Source organism: Anolis carolinensis, unplaced genomic scaffold (genome assembly GCF_035594765.1).
Source record: "Anolis carolinensis isolate JA03-04 unplaced genomic scaffold, rAnoCar3.1.pri scaffold_7, whole genome shotgun sequence".
Lineage (NCBI taxonomy): Eukaryota > Metazoa > Chordata > Lepidosauria > Squamata > Dactyloidae > Anolis > Anolis carolinensis.
This window is the reverse complement of record NW_026943818.1, coordinates 12,683,507-12,702,348: the sequence shown is the minus strand read 5'-3', so window position 1 is coordinate 12,702,348 and position 18,842 is coordinate 12,683,507. Positions and strand designations below refer to the sequence as shown.

Sequence of the window (18,842 nt, the reverse complement as noted above, 5' to 3'; positions counted from 1 at the left end):
AAGTGTTCGACTTGTGATTTTATGATATGAAATCCAGCATGTCTATCTTGTTTGCTGTGTCATAATAATAATAATAATAATAATAATAATAATAATAATAATAATAATAATACATCACACAGTCCTAGACACTTGGGAAGTGTTCGACTTGTGATTTTATGATATGAAATCCAGCATGTCTATCTTGTTTGCTGTGTCATAATAATAATAATAATAATAATAATAATAATAATAATAATAATAATAATACATCACACAGTCCTAGACACTTGGGAAGTGTTCGACTTGTGATTTTATGATATGAAATCCAGCATGTCTATCTTGTTTGCTGTGTCATACAATAACATCATAATAATAATAATAGTTATTATTATTGTATTATTATGATTTGCTTTTCCACTCATTGTAGACTTACCCATTCAACCCATCGTTGCACCTCCCGTGGATGCAAGGGTTACTATTGCACTCGTTCACTTCCGAAAGGCACATGGGGTCGTGGTAGCCTTCTGGGCAGGCACAAGTGAAGCCATTGATGCTATCCCGGCACGTGCCGCCGTTGTGGCAGGGATTGCTGGCACACTCGTCGATATTGACGTGGCACATCCTCCCTGCGAGAAAGGGAAAGAGACACGGGTGATATTTCCCAGTTCCTGGTTTTTGGGATTTTTTTGGCAACCTTTGTTCCAGATCCCAAACCCTGTCTCCCCCGTTGCTTTCTCACCTGTGTAACCCGGTTCGCAGGCGCATTCATAGCCATTGATTTTGTCAATGCATTTGCCATAGTCGCAAGGATTGCTGGCACAGTCGTCCAGGTTGATTTCACAGTTGGGCCCTTTCGGAAAAAGAAGAAGCAAATATTAGACAACTAGCAATTTTGGGGGTTACAGTAGAGTCTCACTTATCCAACATAAACGGGCCGGCAGAATGTTGGATAAGCGAATATGTTGGATAATAAGGAGAGACGGAGAAAAAGCCTATTAAACATCAAAATAGGTTATGATTTTACAAATTAAGCACCAAAACATCATGTTGTACAACAAATTTGACAGAAAAAGTAGTTCAATACGCAGTAATGTTATGTTGTAATTACTGTATTTACGAATTTAGCACCAAAATATCATGATATATTGAAAACATTGACTACAAAAATGCGTTGGATAATCCAGAATGTTGGATAAGCGAGGCTTGGATAACTGAGACTCTACTGTATTTGCATCTGAGGCAAGGGGAGAAAGTTAGAGGGGTTCGTAAGTACATAGTCCATTTATAAGTACAGTAGAGTCTCACTTATCCAACATTCGCTTATCCAATGTTCTGGATTATCCAAGCAGTCTGCCTTTTAGTAGTCAATGTTTTCAATACATTGTCATGTTTTGGTGCTAAATTTGTAAATACAGTAATTACTATGTAGCATTACTGCGTATTGAACTACTTTTTCTGTCAAATTTGTTGTTAAACATGATGTTTTGTTGCTTAATTTGTAAAATCATAACCTAATTTGATGTGTAATAGGCTTTGCCTTAATCCCTCCTTATTATCCAACATATTCGCTTATCCAATGTTCTGCCGGCCTGTTTATGTTGGGTAAGTGAGACTCTACTGTATTAATAATAATAAAAATAGAGTAAATAAATGTAAAAGTAACAATACCAATAACAATAAGAGAAAAATAACAAATATACCATATATACTTGAGTATAAGCTGACCTAAATATAAGCCAACCAGGACCCTCACCTGAGTATAAGCCGAGGGGGGCTTTTTCAGTCCTAAAAAAGGGCTGAAAAACTAGGCTTATACTCGAGTATATACAGTAATTGGTTATGACCAGAAATAACATAGTAATGAGTGATATAACAAGTTTAGGTTCTCCTTATAATGTCTGTAATGTCCGTCTTACAATTGAATAAATACGATAACATAATATTGCTCATTACTATATATAATATAGTAATACGTGATATAACAACTTTAGGTTGCCTTTATAATGTCTGTAATGTCTGTTTTACAATTGAAAATAATAATAATAGTAATAATAATAATAATAATAATAATAATAATAATTATTATTATTATTATTATTATTATTATTCAAGATCAAAAGTCCCATCGAAGCAACCTGTTAGTGATATATGTTATACAACAACTTTAGGCTGCCTTTATAATGAATAATAATAATAATTATTATTATTATTATTATTATTATTCAAGATAAAAAGTCCCATCGAAGCAACCTGTTAGTGATATACGTCATACAACAACTTTAGGCTGCCTTTATGTCTGTAATGTCTGTTTTACAATAGTGATTGCTTATTATGTTCTATATTTGTGGTTTGATTCTGCTGATTTTATATTGTATTTTTACTGTATTTCAGAGTAAAACACTGCAAATGTGAAAAGCGGTTGCCAAAGAATATCAAAATCTAGTTTTTTTTAGTCCATGGTTAGAAGTGATGCGTCATTGTTGGGAAACCAAAGACAACAAAGTTTCCAGAAGCTGGAAAGACGGCATTTCAATGTCTTGGCCACAAAGCCACAAACAGTGTGGAGAATAAAATCTTATGGAACACAGGACAATTTTGACAATGTTTTGCAATGCAAGACACGTCATGTGTCTTATATCATAGAAGGGTCTCCTTGCACTTGGATTTCGGATCCACTGATGGTCAAAGAAAGCTATGCACTAGACATGTCCAAAAAATCGTTTTGAATCGTATATCGGAATTATTTCGGATTGTTATTGCTTTTTGATACGCATTCCGAGACATTGTCTCACAGCGCAACCGGCAATGTAATTCAAACCATTGTTGGCCCATTCTCTAATTGTCTCTTAATGTTTCGTTAATGTTTTTCCCCCCAAATTTTTTTAAAAATATATTTTTAAACATTTTTTTCATCGATCGGACATGCCTACTATGCACAAGGCTTACCGGTGGTCCCTTTGAGGCAGAGGCAGTGGTAAGCGTTGTTTCTGTCCTGGCAAGTCCCTCCGTTCTTGCAGGGCTGGCTTTGGCACTCGTTGATGTTGATGTCGCAGCGGTGGCCGGTGTATCCTGGCTCGCAGAGGCAAGTGGCGGTGGCAATGCCGTCCTTGCAGGTCCCGTAATGGCAGGGGTCCGGGTTGCATTCGTCAATGTCCGTCTCGCAGTGCGGGCCAGAGAAACCTAGGATATGATACAAATCAAAACGTCAGAAAGGTATCAAAGCAGCATCACCAGAGACAGAAGGGACAGAGAGTTTCATCTATGCTGACGATCATGCCATCACTGCTCAAGCAGGGTTCTGCTGGCCTGTTTAGCTTGGATAAGTGAGACTCTACTACCGTGTTTCCCCGAAAATAAGACAGTGTCTTATATTAATTTTTGCTCTAGGTCTTATTTTCAGGGGATGTCTTATTTTTCCATGAAGAAGAATTCTACACTCTATTGTTGTTTATATTGATATATTGTATTACTGTTTTATCTTTTTATATTGTGATTGTATTGTGTTGCTTATATTTTGTTCTTATGTTGTTTGGGCCGCTGCCCCATGTAAGCCGCCCCGAGTCCCCGCAGGAGATGGTGGCGGGATATAAATAACGTTTTATTATTATTATTAATTCACATTTATTGTTGAACAAAAAAATGAACATTATATACTGTACAGTAGTTGTCATCACAAACCAGCATCACCAGACAAACTGTGAATCCTATAATGAATTTCTTGGTACAGGAGAGTCTCACTTATCCAAGCCTCGCTTATCCAAGCCTCTGGATAATCCAAGCCATTTTTGTAGTCAATGTTTTCAATATATCATGATATTTTGGTGCTAAATTCGTAAATACAGTAATTACAACATAACATTACTGCGTATTGAACTACTTTTTCTGTCAAATTTGTTGTAGAACATGATGTTTTGGTGCTTAATTTGTAAAATCCTAACCTAATTTGATGTTTAATAGGCTTTTCCTTAATCCCTCCTTATTATCCAAGATATTCGCTTATCCAAGCTTCTGCCGGCCCGTTTAGCTTGGATAAGTGGGACTCTACTGTACTACCATTATTTCCATGTACAACACTCTATGGTATGTACATTTACCGATCCTGCATGCTCTGGTATTCTGTTAGGCAGGCATGCTTCCAAACAAAAACTTTGCTAGGTCTTACTTTTGGGGGAGGCCTTATATTTAGCAATTCAGGCCCGGGCTGTGGCGCAGGCTGGAGAGCAGCCGGTTGCAACCAGCTGCAATGAATCACTCTGAACAGGTCATGAGTTCGAGGCCTGCTCGGAGACTATGTTTGTCTTGTCTTTGTTCTATGTTAAAGGCATTGAATGTTTACCTATATGTGTGTAATGTGATCTGCCCTGAGTCCCCTTCGGGGTGAGAAAGAAGGGCGGAATATAAATGCTGTAAATAATAAATAAATAAATAAATAATCCAGCAAAACCTCTACTAGGTCTTATTTTCTGGGGATGTCTTATTTTAGGGGAAACAGGGTATACTGGTCTTTGAGCTGCAAACGTAGACACGGATGCCGTATTCCACCTGCGAGGGCTTCCCACTTGGTTTCCGTGTGCCTTTGAGTCGGCAGGACGAGGTGCAACTTGAACCTGTGCTTTTCTTTCGGCCGGATTTTATCAGTTTTTGCGGGCGAGCAAAACTTGGACGAGGGCACTGGCGCCCAACGCGGAAAGTCGGGATTGGGTTGAGAGGGCCCGTCTGCCCCAAGACGACTCCGAAAGAGTACAACGGCTCCCCTCGTCGAACAAACCAACCCTTTCTTTTCTCCTCTGCCCCCCTTCGTTTCTTTCTCGTCTGCATGCGACTCAGGATCCAAAAAAAGAGAAAGAAAGAAGGCCAGGGAGGGGACAAATGGCGGTGCGTGGGGTTTGGGGGGATATAATAGCCGTGGCCCATTATCTCCGGGGCGAAAAAGGGAGGAGGACGAGGCGGACAAAGAGGGCAGGAGACAAAGTGAGGCTTTCACTCACACACACACCCCGCCCCATGAAATCCCCATCGCCCGCTTTTCATCCCCGAACCAAGGCTCTCATTAGAGTCCGTTCAGCTGGAAGATTTCTGGCGGGAGCTCGGCCACAAAAGCCCCACTGTTTGCCTCTCGGGGGGCCGATGGCGTCGGTTTTGTCCAAACGGCGAGTCGGGTTTCGCTCAACGCTCAACGCACACACACACCCCGTGCCTCGGGCGGGCGGGCGGGCGGCGGTGCCAGGGAGGGGGCAACCCTCTTTCTGTTTTGTATTCCTCCCCTTCTTCTGCTTTTTTCGGAACAGAGGCGAGGGGCCGGAGGAAAGGAGAGCGCACAGAAACGGCTCAGAGTCCGAGCCAAGATGGAAAAAGGCCGTCCCTTATGTGCGGGACGAGAGAGAAAAGGGGGCAGGAAATGCGACTACACAAATATTGTCTTGTGTAAGAGCCCAGCGAGGATGGTGGGCCTCGGGGTCGTGGTTTCTAGGTTGCTTCGGAGACACATTGTGTCGTAGTTGAGCCAGTAAGTAATGTTGCAATCCGTAGTAGGAGTACAGTAGAGGGGAAAGGGCTCATTGAAAGCAGGTGTCAAATGAAGAACAACAAAGGAAAACAATCCGGGATATACAGTAGAGCAGGGGTCTTCAAACTTTTTACCCTGTTTCCCTGAAAATAAGACATCCCCAGAAAATAAGACCTAGTAGAGGTTTTGCTGAATTGCTAAATATAAGGCAGGTGTCAAATGAAGAACAACAAAGGAAAACAATCCGGGATATACAGTAGAGCAGGGGTCTTCAAACTTTTTACCCTGTTTCCCCTAAAATAAGACATCCCCAGAAAATAAGACCTAGTAGAGGTTTTGCTGAATTGCTAAATATAAGGCAGGTGTCAAATGAAGAACAACAAAGGAAAACAATCCGGGATATACAGTAGAGCAGGGGTCTTCAAACTTTTTACCCTGTTTCCCCGAAAATAAGACATCCCCAGAAAATAAGACCTAGTAGAGGTTTAGCTGAATTGCTAAATATAAGGCAGGTGTCAAATGAAGAACAACAAAGGAAAACAATCCGGGATATACAGTAGAGCAGGGGTCTTCAAACTTTTTACCCTGTTTCCCTGAAAATAAGACATCCCCAGAAAATAAGACCTAGTAGAGGTTTAGCTGAATTGCTAAATATAAGGCAGGTGTCAAATGAAGAACAACAAAGGAAAACAATCCGGGATATACAGTAGAGCAGGGGTCTTCAAACTTTTTACCCTGTTTCCCTGAAAATAAGACATCCCCAGAAAATAAGACCTAGTAGAGGTTTAGCTGAATTGCTAAATATAAGGCAGGTGTCAAATGAAGAACAACAAAGGAAAACAATCCGGGATATACAGTAGAGCAGGGGTCTTCAAACTTTTTACCCTGTTTCCCCGAAAATAAGACATCCCCAGAAAATAAGACCTAGTAGAGGTTTAGCTGAATTGCTAAATATAAGGCAGGTGTCAAATGAAGAACAACAAAGGAAAACAATCCGGGATATACAGTAGAGCAGGGGTCTTCAAACTTTTTACCCCGTTTCCCTGAAAATAAGACATCCCCAGAAAATAAGACCTAGTAGAGGTTTTGCTGAATTGCTAAATATAAGGCAGGTGTCAAATGAAGAACAACAAAGGAAAACAATCCGGGATATACAGTAGAGCAGGGGTCTTCAAACTTTTTACCCTGTTTCCCTGAAAATAAGACATCCCCAGAAAATAAGACCTAGTAGAGGTTTTGCTGAATTGCTAAATATAAGGCAGGTGTCAAATGAAGAACAACAAAGGAAAACAATCCGGGATATACAGTAGAGCAGGGGTCTTCAAACTTTTTACCCCGTTTCCCTGAAAATAAGACATCCCCAGAAAATAAGACCTAGTAGAGGTTTTGCTGAATTGCTAAATATAAGGCAGGTGTCAAATGAAGAACAACAAAGGAAAACAATCCGGGATATACAGTAGAGCAGGGGTCTTCAAACTTTTTACCCCGTTTCCCTGAAAATAAGACATCCCCAGAAAATAAGACCTAGTAGAGGTTTAGCTGAATTGCTAAATATAAGGCAGGTGTCAAATGAAGAACAACAAAGGAAAACAATCCGGGATATACAGTAGAGCAGGGGTCTTCAAACTTTTTACCCCGTTTCCCTGAAAATAAGACATCCCCAGAAAATAAGACCTAGTAGAGGTTTTGCTGAATTGCTAAATATAAGGCAGGTGTCAAATGAAGAACAACAAAGGAAAACAATCCGGGATATACAGTAGAGCAGGGGTCTTCAAACTTTTTACCCTGTTTCCCTGAAAATAAGACATCCCCAGAAAATAAGACCTAGTAGAGGTTTTGCTGAATTGCTAAATATAAGGCAGGTGTCAAATGAAGAACAACAAAGGAAAACAATCCGGGATATACAGTAGAGCAGGGGTCTTCAAACTTTTTACCCCGTTTCCCTGAAAATAAGACATCCCCAGAAAATAAGACCTAGTAGAGGTTTTGCTGAATTGCTAAATATAAGGCAGGTGTCAAATGAAGAACAACAAAGGAAAACAATCCGGGATATACAGTAGAGCAGGGGTCTTCAAACTTTTTACCCTGTTTCCCTGAAAATAAGACATCCCCAGAAAATAAGACCTAGTAGAGGTTTTGCTGAATTGCTAAATATAAGGCAGGTGTCAAATGAAGAACAACAAAGGAAAACAATCCGGGATATACAGTAGAGCAGGGGTCTTCAAACTTTTTACCCCGTTTCCCTGAAAATAAGACATCCCCAGAAAATAAGACCTAGTAGAGGTTTTGCTGAATTGCTAAATATAAGGCAGGTGTCAAATGAAGAACAACAAAGGAAAACAATCCGGGATATACAGTAGAGCAGGGGTCTTCAAACTTTTTACCCTGTTTCCCCTAAAATAAGACATCCCCAGAAAATAAGACCTAGTAGAGGTTTTGCTGAATTGCTAAATATAAGGCCTCCCCTGAAAGTAAGACCTAGCAAAGTTTTTGTTTGGAAGCATGCCCAGCGAACAGAACACCAGAGCAGATAGGTAAATGTACATATCATAGTGTGTTGTAAATGGAAATATTGGTAGTAATAAGAAATTATTGATAGGATTCAGAGTTTGTCTGGTTATGCTGGTTTGTGATGACTACTACTGCACAGTATATAATAAATGATCACTTTTTTGTTCAACAATAAATGTGAATATTTCTTCATGGAAAATAAGACATCCCCTGAAAATAAGACCTAGTGCATCTTTGGGAGCAAAAATCAATATAAGACACTGTCCTATTTTCGGGGAAACACAGTAAGAGGAGGGCCGATTCATGGTCCCTCAGATTGTTGAGCGACCGAATTATCATTTGAAAAAAACAAAACAAACAAATTTCTATGCTCACTGCACATGTCTTATTTGTAGTGCAAAAAACCCGCTAACAACAATCCTTTATTTATTTGCTACATTTATACCCCACCCTCTCTCACCCCGAAGGGGACTCAAGAGCGGCTTACAAGTTGTACATAAAATATATTATATCATTAGCATAGCACAATATTAGCATTATATATTACTATATTGTACTATACCATTACACCGTAATATTATTACTAATATTATATTTAATATCTATATATATAAAAGGGTAATGAAATTTCGGCCTAGGACAAAACAACAAAACTACACATCCCAGAAACACTAAACTTGGCAGCACAACCCCTCATCCATGCCTCTACGTTCATACAACAAAAATAAAATAAAAATAAAATCCTAATTAGAGGGAGAGGATTAATTGTTTTTATCCAATTGCTGCCAGTTAGAAGGCTAAGCTCTGCCCACTTGGTCTCCTAGCAACCCACTCAGCCCAGGGGACAGGCACAGTTAGGCTTCAGGCCTCTTCCACACTGCCTCTAAAATACAGATTATCTGATTGTAACTAGATTATATGGCAGTGTAGACTCAAGGCCCTTCCACACAGCTATATTACCCATTTATAATCTTATATTATCTGCTTTGAACTGGATTATCTTGAGTCCACACTGCCAGATCATTCACTTCAGTGTGCTTTTTATACAGCTGTGTAGAAGGGGCCTCATATAATCTAGTTCTAAGCACTTGGTCTCCTAGCAACCCACTCACCCAGCGGACAGGCAGAATTAGGCCTCACTTAGGCCTCTTCCACACTGCCTATAAAAAACAGATTATCAGATTTTAACTGGATTATATGGCAGGATTAGATGGCAGTGTAGACTCAAGGCCCTTCCACACAGCTATATAACCCATATAATCTTATATTATCTGCTTTAACTGGATTATCTGGACTCCACACCTTTACCCTTTATCTTAACCAGGGGTCCCCAAACTAAGGCCCGGGGGCCGGATGCGGCCCTCCAAGGTCATTTACCTGGCCCCCGCCCTCAGTTTTATAATATAATATTTTATATCATTTTAAATAATATAATATATTGTATATACATATAATATTATAATAATATAATGTTATACAATATAATACTAATAATACCATATAATAATATTAATTATATGATATATATTACATATAATATTACAGTATAGTGGAATAGTTCAATATAGTAATATATAATGCTAATATTGTGCTATGCTAATAATATAATATATTGTATGTGCATACAGCTGCACCCCTTCAGGGTGAGAAGGGCAGGATATAAATGTAATAAATAAATGTAGTAAATGAATAAATAAATAATTTTAGACTTAGGCTCACCCAAAGTCTGAAATGACTTGAAGACACACAACAACAACAACAACAACAACAATCCTAATTAACCTGACTATCTCATTGGCCAGAAACAGGACCTCACTTCCCATTGAAATCCTGATAGGTTTATGTTGGTTACAATTGTTTTCATTTTTAAATATTGTATTGTACTTTCATTGTTGTTGTTTTGCACTACAAATAAGACATGTGCAGTGTGCATAGGAATTTGTTCGGGTTTTTTTTCCAAATGATAATTCGGCCCCTCCACAGTCTGAAGGATTGTGGACCGGCCCTCGGCTTTAAAAGTTTGAGGACCCTTGATCTTAACTATCACCAATTCCTGAATACTTTATTTGCTATACCACCATACTTCGCCACAGCAACGCGTGGCCGGGCACAGCTAGTAATAAATAAATTTAAAAAATAATTATTCTTCTAGTTATCGGAAAGAGAAGACCAACAACCCACAGAGAAGAACGCTGCTCACCTTCGGCACATTCGCACGTATAGGTGTTGGGGCCGTCGATGCATCTGGCTCCGTTCTTGCACGGCGTGCTGGCGCATTCGTCGATGTCATGTTGGCACAAGGGACCGTTGAAGCCTGTAAGGAAACCAAGGAATAAAAGTTGGCTCAAGGGCTTTGGCTGATGGCCACAATGGCCACAAAAACCTCAGCACCAACGCCCAGGAGTGTCCCCTTTTCAGCCAAATCCCTTCAATGGCTAGATATGAAACCGGCCCAACTCACTCAGTATGATATTGCCTCCCAGTTAGGAAAAAAATACATTCTAAAGAGATAAAGTATAAATAAACTATTATTATTATTATTATTATTATTATTATTATTATTATTATTATTATTATATTTTATGACACAGCAAACAACATAGACAAGCTGGATTTCGTATCACAAAATCACAAGTCGAACACTTCCCAAGTGTCTAGGACTGTGTGATGTATTTTCGGATGATGCGCGCAGATCCCAGTCGGGTGGCCTTTTGCAGTTGGCAGATTGTGATTTTGTCAATGTCTATTGTTTCCAAATGCCGGCTGAGATCTTTTGATGTGCCCATCACCACCGGGACCACCTGCACTGGTTTCTGCCAGTCTTTGCAGTTCAATCTTGAGGTCCTGAGAGCGGCTGAGTTTTTCCTTTTGTTTTTCGTCAATGCGACTGTCACCTGGGATGGCGACATCAATGATCCAAACCTTGTTCTTTTCCACAACTGTGATGTCTGGTGTGTTGTGTTCCAGAACTTTGTCAGTCTGGATCCAGAAGTCCCACAGTATCTTTGCGTGCTCATTTTCCAAGACTTTTGCAGGTTTGTGATCCCACCAGTTCTTTGCTGCTGGGAGGTGGTACTTGAGGCATAAGATCCAATGAATCATTTGGGCCACATAGTTGTGCCTCTGTTTGTAGTCTGTCTGTGCGATTTTCTTACAGCAGCTGAGGATATGATCCATGGTTTCGTCGGTTTCCTTGCACAGTCTGCATTTTGGGTCATCAGCTGATTTTTCGATCTTGGCCTGAATGGCCTTTGTCCTGATGTCTTGCTCCTGGGCTGCAAGGATCAGGCCTTCTGTCTCCTTCCTTCTTCAGGGTCCCATTTGTGAGCCAGAGCCAGGTCTTCTCCTTATCAGCTTTTCCTTCAATTTTGTCAAGGAACTTTCCATGCAATGTTTTGTTGTGCCAGCTGTCAGCTCTAGTTTGTAGTGCGGTTTTCTTGTACTGATTCTGCTCTAGTTTGTAGTGCGGTTTTCTTGTACTGATTCTGCACTAGTTTGTAGTGCGGTTTTCTTGTACTGATTCTGCTCTAGTTTGTAGTGCGGTTTTCTTGTACTGATTCTGCACTAGTTTGTAGTGCGGTTTTCTTGTACTGATTCTGCTCTAGTTTGTAGTGCGGTTTTCTTGTACTGATTCTGCTCTAGTTTGTAGTGCGGTTTTCTTGTACTGATTCTGCTCTAGTTTGTAGTGCGGTTTTCTTGTACTGATTCTGCACTAGTTTGTAGTGCGGTTTTCTTGTACTGATTCTGCTCTAGTTTGTAGTGCGGTTTTCTTGTACTGATTCTGCTCTAGTTTGTAGTGCGGTTTTCTTGTACTGATTCTGCTCTAGTTTGTAGTGCGGTTTTCTTGTAGTGTTTTTTTTTGTCTGCTGTGCTTTGAGGAGTTTCTGATTTTTTACTTCAATCAAAGCAGGTTCTTCACTTTGCTTTACATATTCTGCCAGGGCATGTTCTTCTTCTTTGACTGCTTGTTTTACTTGATGATGATGATGATGATGATGATGATTGTATGACACAGCAAACAAGATAGATATGCTGGATTTCTATCTTGTTTGCTGTGTTATAAAATAATAATAATAATAATAATAATCATTATCATTATTATTATTCCAGGATGGAGTTGAACTGAATGGCCTTTTAACTCTATCATGCTAGAACTACATCACCCAGATTCCACAGACCGGAGCACAGTAGCCAAAGTGGGATTGTGTGGTGTAGATAGTTGCATCTGTCTTTTTTTTTCCAGCCTCTTGGAATCCGAGGCAAGGCGAGGAGCCAGTGATGAATGTGCAGGAGTGAATAGACTGGAGCCATTGTGCTTCGGAGCGATGAAATGTAGATGGAAGGGAAGGCGAGGGGAAGGGGGGCCCCGGAGCACAATCGCTTGTCACTTCCATCGCAGGCAGCCGTCCAAGTGGAGCAACCGAAAAAGAGAAAGGAGGCCGTGCCCGCATGGAAACCTCCACAAAAGCCTTCCAGAGAAGTCTGGGAGTTTTTTTTTCCTTTTCAGCTCATGCCGTCGGTTGCGTTTCACGTTTCTGGGACGTTTCCTTTCGGGATGGAGACCCTGTCCTATTTTCCGGACGCAACGGCACCTTTCGAGAAATGCAGGGTTTCAAAGTTAAGTTCTTCTTCATGGTCCGTTGTGAGCGAACGCTTTATCCTTTTGCGTAGAACCATTCAGGCACTTGAACTCAGAAATGGTTATATAGCTTTAAGAAAATACCGTATATATTCGAGTATAGTAAAAGGTAAAGGTTTTCCCCTGACGTTAAATCCCGTCGTGAGCGACTCTGGGGGTTGGTGCTCATCTCCGTTTCTAAGCCAAAGAGCCGGCGTTGTCCGTAGACACCTCCAAGGTCATGTGGCCACTGGCATGACTGCATGGAGCGCCGTTACCTTCCTGCCGGAGCAGTACCTATTGATCTACTCACACTCTGGGGGTTGGTGCTCATCTCCATTTCTAAGCCGAAGAGCCGGCGTTGTCCGCAGACACCTCCAAGGTCATGTGGCCACTGGCATGACTGCATGGAGCGCCGTTACCTTCCCGCCAGAGCAGTACCTATTGATCTACTCACACTCTGGGGGTTGGTGCTCATCTCCGTTTCTAAGCCAAAGAGCCAGCGTTGTCCGTAGACTCCTCCTAGGTCATGTGGTCACTGGCATGACTGCATGGAGCGCCGTTACCTTCCCGCCGGAGCAGTACCTATTGATCTACTCACACTCTGGGGGTTGGTGCTCATCTCCATTTCTAAGCCGAAGAGCCGGCGTTGTCCGCAAACACCTCCAAAGTCATGTGGCCACTGGCATGACTGCATGGAGCACCGTTACCTTCCCGCCGGAGCAGTACCTATTGATCTACTCACACTCTGGGGGTTGGTGCTCATCTCCATTTCTAAGCCGAAGAGCCGGCGTTGTCCGCAGACACCTCCAAGGTCATGTGGCCATTGGCATGACTGCATGGAGTACCGTTACCTTCCCGCCAGAGCAGTACCTATCGATCTACTCACATCTGCATGTTTTCAAACTGCTAGGTTGACAGAAGCTGGAGCTAACAGCAGGCGCTCACGCCGCTGCTGGGATTTGAACCTGGGACCTTTCGGTCTGCAAGTTCAGCAGCTCAGCGCTTTAACACACTGCACCACCGGGGCTCCTAATATAAGCTGAGGCACCTAATCTTACCACAAAAAACTGGAAAAACTTATTGACTCAAGTATAAGTCAAGGGTGGGAAATGCAGCAGCTACGGGTCAATTTCAAAATGAAAATACAGTAGAGTTTCACTTATTCAAGCTAAATGGGCCGGCTTATCGAAGGAAGGCCTTGCTGAAATCCAGACACGCTAGATACACTGCGTTCCTTGCATCTATCCAGCTTGTAATTCTATCTCAAAAAGATAGGCTATCCCTGAATATGGAGGTTTCTTTTCCGTCCTCCAACAAAGGAAGAATCCCAGATTCGAAATCCCAACACACTTCTCCTCCAAGTTTCCCAAATAAAAAAAAGCAGATCATGAGGTGACTTCCCTCGAGCCGCCTCCCTCCTCAGGATTTAAATCCATCAGCCTCACATAGCCGCCGGGCGAGGGATTAATTCCGGCTCCTTTTTTCCGACTACAAAGGCTCCGCGCCGGAGGCAAAAAGAATCAATCTGTCCGTACCTATGGGGCACTCGCAAGCAAACTCGTTGATTTTGTCGATGCACTTCCCATTATGGAGGCAGGGGCTGCTGGCACACTCGTCCGTATTAATTTCGCAGTAGACACCTTCGTATCCTGAATGGGGGGAAGAAAGAAAGAAAGAAAAGACGGGTAAATCCAAGGTACCGTTCTCACCAATGGCAACTTCCCCGGAACGTGGTCCCAAAGCAGGGCTCCGAAAGCGGAAGCTTCCCCATCCCATCGCCCCATTTTTGCCATCTTACCTGGCATACAGATACATTGGAAGACCCCAATCTGGTCCAGACAAGTGGCATCGTTTTGGCAAGGGTTGGACTGGCATTCATTCACGTCAATCTCACATCGAGGGCCAGAATAGCCTTGCTGACATTGGCAGTGGAAGGAGCCATTCGTGTTGATGCACCGGCCGGCATGCTCACAAGGGTTGGCACCTAATGATATGAGGAAGATATAGATTAATAATAATAATAATAATAATAAGTTTATTTGTATCCCGCCTCCATCTTCCTGTCGTTTGTCGGGGCGGCTCACAGAAACATCAGATACAAAAACAATTACAATATCCAATACATCAACAAACAATAACATGTACCAGTAGTAGCATTTACACATCTATATATATAAAGGAGTAATAAAGTACAAGCCCCAGAAATCTAGAAATTTGGCAACACAACCCACCATCCTTGCCCCTAGGTTCCGACAACAAAAAGAAAAGAAAAATAAAGTCCTAATCAGAGGGAGAGAAATAATTGTTTTTATCCCATTGCTGCCAGTTAGAAGGTTAAGCTCTGCCCACTCGGTCTCCTAGCAACCCACTCAGCCCAGTGTTAATAAAAGAATTAAAAAAATAAAATAAATACAAATAATACAATAAAAATAATAAAAAACACTAAAAAAATAATACAATAAAATACTATAATAACAAAATAACTACAAATAATACAGCAAAATAATTTATTTTTATTTATTTTTCAAACTTATATGCCACCACTCCGCTAGGGCTCGGAGCGGCTTACAAGAACCGGCTAAAATCAACAATTTAAAAAACATCTTAAAAACATCTTTAAAAAAAAACAAACGTCTTAAAAACATCCTAAAAGCACCTTTTAAAACATCAACAACAGAATAAAATATAATAAATAAAAAAGATAAGTTACAATAAAATTAATTTAAAAATACAAATAACGTCAAATAAAAATTCCACAACCATTTTTAACTAATACCACCACCACTTTGCCACAGCAACGCGTGGCCGGGCACAGCTAGTTAAGCAGAAAATTAAAAAAACACCTATCTATCTATCTATCTATCTATCTATCTATCTATATCTATATACAGATATACAGATATAGAGAGAGAGACAGAAATAGATATAATGTAATGTGGCGTTTTACTATGGAGTAAACAACAAAACCACTGAACCAAATCACACCAAATTTGGCCACAAAAGACAGTCATCCAAAATATGTCTTTCAAACAAAAAAAAACCAAGAAAAATAAAGTCCAAATTATGTACCAGGAAAAGCCATTTTCTGCCCTAGCTGCCAGTTAGAAGGGTAGGCCCCGCCCACTTCATCTCCTAGCAACCCACTCAGGCCTCTTCCACACTGTCTATAAAATACAGATTATCTTATTTGAACTGGATTATATGGCAGTGTAGACTCAAGGACCTCCCATACACCTATATAACCCAGAATGCCAAGGCAGGATAATCCACAGTATCTGCTTTGAACTGGATTATCTTGAGTCCACACTGCCATATAATCCAGTTCAGTGTGGATTTTATAATATAATTTTACTTATAATATTGCAGTATAGTGGTATAGTACAATACAGTAATACATAATACTAATATTGTGCTATGCTAATAACATAATATATTGTATGTACATATAATATGGATCATAATATTGTAATACAATACTAATACTAATACTATATGATAATATAACAATTATATATCATATATGACATGTAATATTACTAATAATACTGAAGTATAATGGTACAGTTCATTATAGTAATATATAATGCTTACATTGTACTATGCAAAAAATATATATTGTATGTACATATAATAATAATAATAATAATAATAATAATAATAATAATAATAATAATAATAATAATGCTTTATTTATACCCTGCCTCCATCTCCCCGGAGGGACTCGGGGCAAATTACAAGGGTCGAACCCAGATAAAAACAGTAACAATATAAAACACATCAGATGTACAAAGACATGTGCAGTTATAAAAACAAACATTAACATATACAGGTAAAATAGCAAACTTAATAACATGATTAAAACACAAAAAGTTAAAAAATGGACTGAATAAAATGCACCATATAAAATAAAGTGCACCGTATGTACATATAACTTGTAAGCTGCTCTGAGTCTCCTTCGGGGCTTGGAAGGGTGGGATATAAATGTAAATAAAGAAATAATCTTTATTTTTAGCCCGCCCTCTCTCCCCAGAGGGACTCAGGGCAGCTTCCAAAAATGAAAAATGGCAAACATTCCATGCCATATGCAAACAACAAATTAAAACAATTAAACAGTTAGCAACAGTTACAAATAAAACAATTGAACAATTGAATTGAAAACAATTGAATCGTTTAGGGTCAATAATATTGCAGTATAGTGGTACAGTAAAGGTAAAGTAATATATAACACTTATATTGTGCTATGCTAATAATATATTATACTGTATGTACATACAACTTGTAAGCTGCTCTGAGTCCCCTTGAGGGTGAGAAGAGTGGGATATAAATGTAAACAAATAAATAATCTTTGGATTGTTGTATGTTTACCATGTTCCATACAGTTCAGAAAAGATACAACAACCCTGTGATCCCAGCCATGAAAGCCTTCGAAAACACATTAAATAATCTTTATTTTTAGCCTGCCCTCTCTCCCCAGAGGGACTCAGGGAGTCTTCCAAAAATGAAAAATGGCAATTAAAGCAAACTGTTAACAACAGTTACAAATAAAGCAATTGAACAACCTTGGCTAAAAGATATAAAGTATAACTTGGCCTGGATAGGAGTCCCATTGCCACCGTGTTCCCATTGCGGCCCATAAGCGATGCCTCTAAGACGGATCACTTACCCAGTTTGCATTCGTTCATGTCCTGGTTGCAAGCGGGCCCCGTGTACCCAATGGGGCAAGTGCAAATGGCTTTGCCAGTGACGGGGTTGGTGTCGCAGTTGGAGCCTTCGTTGCAAGGGTTGCTGATGCAAGCGTCGCTGAGGTGGCACAGCAAACCTGATGGGAGGAAGAAGACAGGCACGACTATTATTATTATTATTATTATTATTATTATTATTATTATTGACACAACAACGTTGTATGACACAGCAAACAAGATAGATATGCTGGATTTCGTTTCACAAAACCACAAGTCGAACACTTCCCAAGTGTCTAGGACTGTGTGATGTATTTTCAGATGATGCGTGCAGATCCCAGCAGGGTGGCCTTTTGCAGTTGGCAGATCGTAATTTTGTCAATGTCTATTGTTTCCAAATGCCGGCTGAGATCTTTTGGCACAGCACCCAGTGTGCCCATCACCACCGGGACCACCTGTACTGGTTTCTGCCAGAGTATTATTATTATTATTATTATTATTATTATTATTATTATTATTATTATTATCATCATCATTATTATTGTGGATAATAAGGGATGCTCAGTAATGTGGCCAGGGTTGAGGGTTATGGTGGCGTCCTCACCTGTCCTGCCGTGGGGACACTCGCAGTAGAAAGAGGCCACTCGGTCGTGGCAGGTGGCCCCCGTGAAGCAGGCGGCGCTGGCGCAGTCATCGATGTTCTCGCTGCAGTCCTCGCCCGTCCAGCCATTGACGCAGACGCAGTTGTGGCTGCCGTGGGTGTTGTGGCAGGTGCCCCCGTTCTGGCAGGCGTTGGGGATCAGCTGGCACTCGTCCACGTCCTCCGTGCAGTACTGGCCTGCGGGGAGGAAGCGGTCAGGCCATGTCCAGAAGAGCCTCGGACTTCCAGCCGTCTCCCTCCAAGGGTCCCAGTTGCTCCCTAAAAGGAACCTCTCTCTCTCCGTTGCTCTTTGAAGCCCTTTCCCAAAAGGAGTTTCTCGCCATTATTCAATGCAGTTACTTTTCCAAAAGAGTTTTCCCCAATACTTTTCAAAAGGAATTCCTCCCCATTACTCTTTCCAGTTGCGTTCTAAAAGGAATTACTCTTCATAGTTACTTTTCACAAGAGGTTTTCCCCAATTTTAAAAGGAATTCCTCCCCATTACTCTTTCCAGTTGCGTTCTAAAATGAATTCCTCCCCATTACTCTTCATAGTTACTTTTCACAAGAGGTTTTCCCCAATTTTAAAAGGAATTCCTCCCCATTGCTCTTTCCAGTTGCGTTCTAAAAGGAATTCATCCCCATTACTCTTCATAGTTACTTTTCACAAGAGGTTTTCCCCATTAATAAAAGGAATTCCTCCCCATTACTCTTCATAGTTACTTTTCACAAGAGGTTTTCCCCATTAATAAAAGGAATTCCTCCCCATTACTCTTCATAGTTACTTTTCACAAGAGGTTTTCCCCAATTTTAAAAGGAATTCCTCCCCATTACTCTTTCCAGTTGCATTCTAAAAGGAATTTCTCCCCATTACTCTTCATAGTTACTTTTCACAAGGGGTTTT

General features: G+C 40.6%; 1 protein-coding gene across 1 annotated transcript in view; it reads right to left on the bottom strand.

Annotated features, from left to right (window-relative positions):
• Positions 1-18,842, bottom strand: part of notch1 (notch receptor 1) — a 141,947-nt gene that overhangs the window by 59,396 nt on the left and 63,709 nt on the right. The window contains exons 6-13 of the mRNA XM_062960253.1: positions 17,904-18,137; positions 17,284-17,439; positions 14,419-14,604; positions 14,156-14,269; positions 10,200-10,313; positions 2,929-3,162; positions 722-832; positions 416-608 (exon numbers count right to left, since the gene is read on the bottom strand). Coding sequence (XP_062816323.1) covers positions 416-608; positions 722-832; positions 2,929-3,162; positions 10,200-10,313; positions 14,156-14,269; positions 14,419-14,604; positions 17,284-17,439; positions 17,904-18,137 — 1,342 coding nt within the window. The remainder of the gene's footprint in view (positions 1-415; positions 609-721; positions 833-2,928; positions 3,163-10,199; positions 10,314-14,155; positions 14,270-14,418; positions 14,605-17,283; positions 17,440-17,903; positions 18,138-18,842) is intronic.